Below are 7204 nucleotides of genomic sequence, written 5' to 3'. Positions count from 1 at the left end.
ATAAAAGTATAAGAGAACTATCACAGTAGACAATACACTTTACCCATTTGATTTTCATGAGATTCCATAACAATATTTTAATTTAAGAAAAATGTTTGTAATTTTAATTTTTTTCAACTTTAACATAATTTCCACATATTTTATAAAACAATTTCTATTATGTTATGCGCCATAGACACTACTAGAGAAATGAATCCTACAAAATATAAGGACATAAAATAAGAAAATAACAAACATAAGAAATAGAAAGAGTTAATAAAGAATTCTAAACATAAGAATATAAACTCAACCTATTTATCTCTGATAAGAATTTCATGAATGAATTGTAGCAAAAACAAACCATAACAAAAGAAACATAATAAAAATTCCTTGTATATAACCTTGATAGCATAACAAACATAAATGGGTAAGAGCATAATAAATAATAATAGTGTACTAATATATGAAGTGAGTAAAAAAAACATGAATAAGATAAAAATCACTCATACAATTTGCACTTTATATAAAAAAAAAAATTAGATACTTTTAAACCAACTAAATTGATAATTATGCATGATCAGTAGTTCAAGTACAAATTACTGACGAATTCACGACATCTCAATATTTACCTTTAAAAATTTAGTCACTAAAATACTAAAAAAAATATTTAATTTGTCAATCTAATCTCTCTCATGTCGAAAACAATTGACCACAAAATAAAATGAAAAACGAAAACTAAAAAAAAACATTAAAAAATCGAAATACTAAAAAGTTCTCAAGTCAACAACTATTCAAGTTCTGGCCTGACCCGGCCCGGCCCATATAATAAATAATATCAAGCATTAAAAAAAAAAGAAATAATAAAAAAAAATGCATGAAACCAGTTTTAGCAATAAAGCTAGAACCTGACAAATAATGAAATGCAAGCAGCATTGTAACCAAAATCAGAAACTTCAACAAGCGCGTTTATGCGTGTAAGAATCACTTTCATTTCATCTTTCATTTCAACTTCATTTCAACTTCATTTCATTTTCGTTTCAGCATGACTTGAACCAACCCATTTCAAAATATCACAACCAACCAACCATGCTATTTTCACTCCACTCTCTTCTGCATGCTACTCCGTACGATAACTCCAAAACGACAATGTACACGTCGTTTTCATCTTTTCCATTTTCACCTTCTCTCTTTTCAACCTAGCTTTCTAAACTCTCTATCATATCATATCATAATCGTGAAATTTATAGTAAGTTTTTGTACTTTATACTAAGTTTTTGTTAATTTATTTTTGTGTTTTGTTTAATTTTTTTTTTTTTTTTTGATGTTTCAGGTTTTTGTTGAAATGCCACCTTCATCAAACCGTTGTTGTGAGGAAGAAGGTGTTTGTGATTTTAAGTGGGGGAATAGGAAGGGAATTGATGCTGGAAGCAAAGATACAGTGTTGTATGAATCGTTTGTTTACGACGGTGTTGAGTATTTTCTGTATGATTGTGTTTATTTTTACCACACTGATCATGTTGAGACTTCTATTGGTAAGCTGGTGAAGATGTTTGAGAGAGATGGGAGAAAGATGATTGATGTTGTTTGGTTTTTCCGGCCTATGGAAATTCGGAATTTCCATGGGAGTTATAAGCCTTTTTGGAATGAGTTGTTTTTGGCGTCCGGGAAGGGAATAGGTGTTTCCAATTGCAATTTATTGGTAATTTTTTAGTTCATTCTCTTGGTTTTTGTTGATTGTTGTGTGATTGTTGTCATTATGTGGTTTTTGTACTGTAGTTGAAGATTGAGTTTGTCTGGAATTTAGGTTTAATGTGGGGTCTCAATGTTTGTGATGAAAATGGATCGAATGCATGTAATAATGAGTAGTGAAATGAACATCTGAAAAGATTATGCATGTGATTTTAATTTTCAACTAGATAAATCAATTTTTTACTTACTGTTTTTGCTTAATTTTCATTTTGGAGGGAGTATAGTATGTCTTTGAATGCATGTTAGCTTTGTTGGTTTTGTTAAGCTGAGGATGGTGATCGAACCTTTGAACTCCTTATCATTTTAACTTGGTAGGTTGGAATTGGTTCTTGTGTAACTTTATGATACTAGCTGAAATAAATTTGCTATTCTGCATAATGACTTGGTTATTTGTAACTTCTATTCATCATAAGATAAGAAGCTATTTTTATAACATGGGAGATTAAACATTTGTTAAACAATTTGTATTTTTGAGAGCTGAAGAAATAAAATTATAGGAAATATCATGAACTATGTTATGTTATTGAAGATATCCATAAGTGTTTCTTTACATGCATTTAGATGGTTGGATTAGGGTGTTTATGCAAGTTGATGTAATTAGAATTTTAGCTAACAATTTTTGAATGCTCTGTTATGAAAAAATCAGACTTTATTGTTATGGGGATAGCTAATGCTTCTTCTCCTTAATGGTAGTATTGTAGAGCTAGTATGTCAGATTTTGAATAGTTGAAAAGTGAGTTTGTCATTTCACACAAAGTTAGTTTGATGGTACTATTTTGTCCTTTCAAAATTCTGTTTTCAGGAATCAATTATTGGAAAATGCAGTGTTGTTTGCACTTCAGAGGACAAGAGAAATCCTAAACTGTCTGAAATAGAGCGAAAGAAAGCAGATTTCTATTTCAAATGTACTTTCAATGTTGATAGGTGTGCTATCGAGGATAAATTTCCTGATACAATTAATGGAATTGAAGGTCAGTTATCAATGTCTTGCATTTTTTTGCCTGTAACTTCATTCATTAAATTGGACACACCTTATATAGTAACTATTTGACCTGTTCATATGGTGCATTTGATGGCCGTTTGTTGTTTCCATTAACTACCACTCCATGTTGGTGTTTTGCAGTGGAGCAGTTCTTTAATAAGAAAGGGGATAAAAAGACCAGTGATAATCTGCATCTCGAGACAAGTAACATTCCTAGAGTGATAAAGAAGATAAAGATAAAGAAGAGAATTTCTGTGAGTGTTAAAGAAAATAATGAAGTTATAGATGAGGCTAGAACCAAGAGTGCTCCTTCTGATATCTTGCATCGGAAAGTTGAAGATAAAGATGAATTGACAACTTCTAAGAATGTGTCGCACAAGATACTGATATCTGAGAATTTCAGCGATGAAAATGACGATAATATTAAGACTGCTCCTTCTGGTATCTTGCATCGGAAAGTTGAGGATAAAGATGAATTGAGAACTTCTAAGAATGTCTCGCCAAAGACACTGATAAGGACATCTGAGAATTTTAGAGAAGAAAACGATGTCAATATTAAGACTGCTCCTTGTGATATCTTGCATAGGAAAGTTGAAGATAAAGATGAATTGAGAACATCTGAGAATGTCCCTCCAAAGACAATGATGAGGACTTCTGATAATTTTAGAGATAAAAATGAAGCAAATATTAAGACTGCTCCTTCTGATATGTTGTGCAGGAAAATTGAAGTTAAAAATGAACTGAGAACTTCCGAGAATCTTAGAAATAGCAATGAAGCCAATTTTAAGACTGCTCCTTCTGATATGCTGTGTAGGAAAGTTGAAGATAAAGATGAATTGAGAACCTCTGAGAATGTCTCATCAAAGATAAAGATAACTTCCGAGAACTTTAGAGATAAAGATGGAGCTAAGATCAAGATTGTTCCTTCTGATAGCTTGCATAGGAAAGTTGAAGAAAAAGATCAATTGAGAACATCTGAGAATGTCCCACCAAAGATAAAGATAGGAGGTTCTAAAATTTTTAAAGATAAAGATGAGGTTAGGACTAAGATGGCTCCTTTTGATATGTTGCGTATGAAAGTTAAAGCTAAAGATGAAATGAGAATTTCGGAGAATGTCTCGTCAAAGATACTATTGGATTCTCATCCATCTAAAAAGAGGAAGTTCACAGAAGAGAAGTCAGTCTTTGGTCAAGTTAACAAATCCCAAAAGAAAGAGGTATTTGACAGGAAGGAAGAATTTAGACAGGATGGAAATGTCAACCCAAACAGGAAAGTTACTGAGGTGACCGAAAGGCCAAATGCAGTAAGTTTCAAAATCATTATACTTATAGTAATTGTAATTTTGCTTGGTTTCATTGTTTTTGTACAGAATTTATTTCTTTCACCAAACAATAATCCTAGTTTCCTTGATAAGATGAATGAATTAGATGCGTTAGAGTGTATCTGCAAGTTTTGGTGCATTTAGAAATTCATCAGAGCAAATATATTCATGATTTCAAATTTTTCTTTCTTCACTTGATATAAATGACTTAACTTTATAACATGAGTTCTTAAGCAAGATAAAAAGATTGGGAATGTTGGTGGTAGCAAAAAAACATTAGCAATTTTAACTTGTAAATGTGGTTTCAAATATAATATAGATATGATTCTAGCCACCACTCTAATCCTTAACTAACTCACATTTTTATTGTTGCAGGAGAAAAGAAAGTGGTTCAAGAAAATGGTGAGTTTTTATTTCTTTATTTTGATTGTGGACTCTTTGTTCAGGTTTTGATCAATAGCATGAATTTATTAGTAAATAATTTTTTTTGCTATTCGGACAAAAGAGAAAAGAGCTTGTAGCTGTACCAAAATTAATATAATGTGTAAATTGTGTTTGTAATGGAGGGTTTTTTTGGACACTCTGTAATTTTCTTGGTCTAGCATCTAAATAAATTAACTTTTTCTCTAAGCTTTTTAGTTTCATTTATATTTTACACGTGCCGTTGATTTTTTCTCTATTTGATGATTAAAACTAAGCTATATTAAGCAGGTTGTGTTTGTCTTAATCTATAACTATCATCTGCATTATTCCATGTGTTTTCTTGTTTTACAAGGCATAAGAATATTTTTACTTCTTTTACTGGATTTTGGTTGACATTATCAGGTGTTTTGCTACATGGAATTTCTGGCATATTATCTTTTGTGAGAAATTAATTTTCCATGTGAAATGCTTGGATCATTATTTTATTTAACCCTATTTGGATTTGAAATCAATGAGGAATTCTGTTTATGTATTGCATACAAGGAGGATATTGCATAACAAAACAAAATGAAGTTCTTGTTCAATGAACATTGTATTGATTCCTATGTTTATCTCTGCTTCCAACCATGTTTGCTCAAAGTAGAATGTTTATACATATGCATGAAGTGATTGTTATGCTTGTTTAATTTATGATAATTTTGTTTGTAGCCTTGGGAAGGTAGACTACAGAAAGCTCAAGAGTTGGATACCCTTGTTTTACTGAATAATCTGGATCCATCCTACACGTCCTTTGAAGTTGAGGTATGTAGGACTCAGCTTTTTCTCCTGGACAATTAGTTGAAGGCTGATATAGTCCATGTGCTAATATTAGTTCAGGAAGTACTTTTGATGCATTAGAAAATATGCAAAATGTTGCGTGGGATTGTGATATGTGTGAATTCTTATGTGTCTAACTGTCTGGTTTCTTATCTACTTTTTATTCACTGATTGTTAAGGATCTTGTTTGGCATGCACTCAAAGAAAAGGTTGAGGCAAGGATGATAGAGTCGACCCCGACTTCCAATACATACTATGGTAGTTATAGATGTCATGATTTATTTTTATTGTTGCTCTTTCATTGTCATGATAAAAAACATCACATTCACTATTATATAATAGTTTTTGTTAAATCATCAATTGATTTTGTTTTACCGACAGGTAGAGCTTTGGTTATTTTCAGAACAAAAGATGCAGCTTCAAATGCAATATTCGAATTGACCAGGAAATGCCTTGTTCTTGAAGATGGGAGGTATTTCATTTATTGCTTTGTTTTTCAAGCTGAGTTTCTTTTCTAATATACGCATTAATTGATCTTATGAACCATTTGAGATCGATCGACTAACTCATATTACACCTTCACTAAATAGCCTTTAAATAATCTTCCCCGTTAATTTGAGATTGGACTACCAAGATCAATAACCACATCACGCAGTTACTGTGTTGAATCTGAATCCACTGCCTCAAATATTGTATTACAAAGTTGAAAACCTAGCAAATATCATGAATGATAATTCAGCTTATTGATACTAGAGATTCATATCAATGTTAAGGTGTTATCCCATAGCCTTGTACTTAGCTTGTAAGCTTTATGGTTTTACCTTACTATTAATATTCTAATCACTGTTTCCAACTTCCAAGTCAGAGAATTTTAAGTATTAAGGTAGATGCAAACCACATAAGACATTCTATTTCAGATTTGAAGTCATCATGGAATAATAGTTCTGTAACTTCAATTTGATTTTTTCACAGATTGGTTTTAACCAAATAAAATCAAAAACAGTGATTTTGCACTTAGACCAAGTGTGTAACCATGCAACATTCTGTAGTTGATTATAGGGGAAGTATTGAATAACAAACCATATGTATTCTTCCTTTGGCAACGGAAAGAAAGTAACAACATCTAGTAAATATTAGACTGGCTCTAATTTTTTTACAGCATTTGAACATTGTGATACATTGTTCTACGTATATAATGTTTCGAAGTTTCCTGCAGGGTTGTGACTGCCAGGAAGGGAACTGTAAGAGATCCAGTCAAGCAAAGCACATTCACTGGCCATCTGACTCTTAGTAGAGCCGCGCTTCACAAGCAAAGCCGAGAGATGGTAATCTTACTCAACTTGCTGATCGATTTTTCTTTTACTACACACTAGAAATTACGATTTACAATGTGTTCTTTGCTTTTTATAGAGAAATGCTGTATCAACATCACATTGTTCACAGCCCAATACAATTGAATACGCAATGGCTATCGAATGGGCACATCAATATGACAAGTCCGAGGCATGTTGGAAGGCCTTAATTGAGGTATAGTATTTTTTTTTTGTGCTAATGAATCCTTCTCAATCTTATTGATCAAACTTTTTTTTTGATTTGTCTAGACGGTTTAACTAAACATGTTTATTTTTTTACAGAAACAAATGAAGGAGATAGAGGCGGTAAATAGTAAATTTAAAACAGACAGGATTTTTTTTGAAGACTCATAGTTAAACTATATTTGATGAGAAAGATGTATCAATTTACAAAATCTTGTCATCTTCAATTACACAGAAAATATTATATTTGTGTTTCTGTAGATAAAAGGAAGCCACGGAAACCACACATGTTGGTACATTTGAGACTTAGAAAAATGTTAGGACATAGTATTTTGAACAACTTGATTGTAAATGTATGCAGTATTTCAATACTAACATTTATTGAAATTGTCCTCAAA

The 7204-nt window shown here is 31.6% G+C and overlaps 1 protein-coding gene across 1 annotated transcript; it reads left to right on the top strand.

Annotated features, from left to right (window-relative positions):
* Positions 1-1013: 1013 nt before the first annotated feature.
* Positions 1014-7204, top strand: LOC131648382 (protein ANTI-SILENCING 1-like). The gene is made up of 11 exons (XM_058918147.1): positions 1014-1225; positions 1310-1678; positions 2531-2699; positions 2852-4014; positions 4408-4434; positions 5164-5256; positions 5451-5529; positions 5653-5743; positions 6488-6596; positions 6682-6798; positions 6906-7204. Exons 1-11 carry the CDS (start codon positions 1094-1096, stop codon positions 6975-6977), a joined length of 2421 nt encoding a protein of 806 aa, XP_058774130.1. The 5' UTR covers positions 1014-1093; the 3' UTR covers positions 6978-7204.

The sequence above is a fragment of the Vicia villosa genome, linkage group LG2, assembly GCF_029867415.1.
Source record: "Vicia villosa cultivar HV-30 ecotype Madison, WI linkage group LG2, Vvil1.0, whole genome shotgun sequence".
NCBI classification, from domain to species: domain Eukaryota; kingdom Viridiplantae; phylum Streptophyta; class Magnoliopsida; order Fabales; family Fabaceae; genus Vicia; species Vicia villosa.
The sequence above is the reverse complement of the archived record's forward strand: the minus strand, read 5'-3'. Positions and strand labels throughout refer to the sequence as shown.

Coding starts and splice junctions, on each gene's coding strand:
- LOC131648382 (XM_058918147.1), top strand. CDS start 1,094: ATGCTACTCCGTACGATAACTCCAAAACGACAATGTACACGTCGTTTT. Junction 1,226..1,309: donor TCATAATCGTGAAATTTATA/GTAAGTTTTTGT, acceptor TTGATGTTTCAG/GTTTTTGTTGAAATGCCACC. Junction 2,700..2,851: donor TACAATTAATGGAATTGAAG/GTCAGTTATCAA, acceptor GGTGTTTTGCAG/TGGAGCAGTTCTTTAATAAG.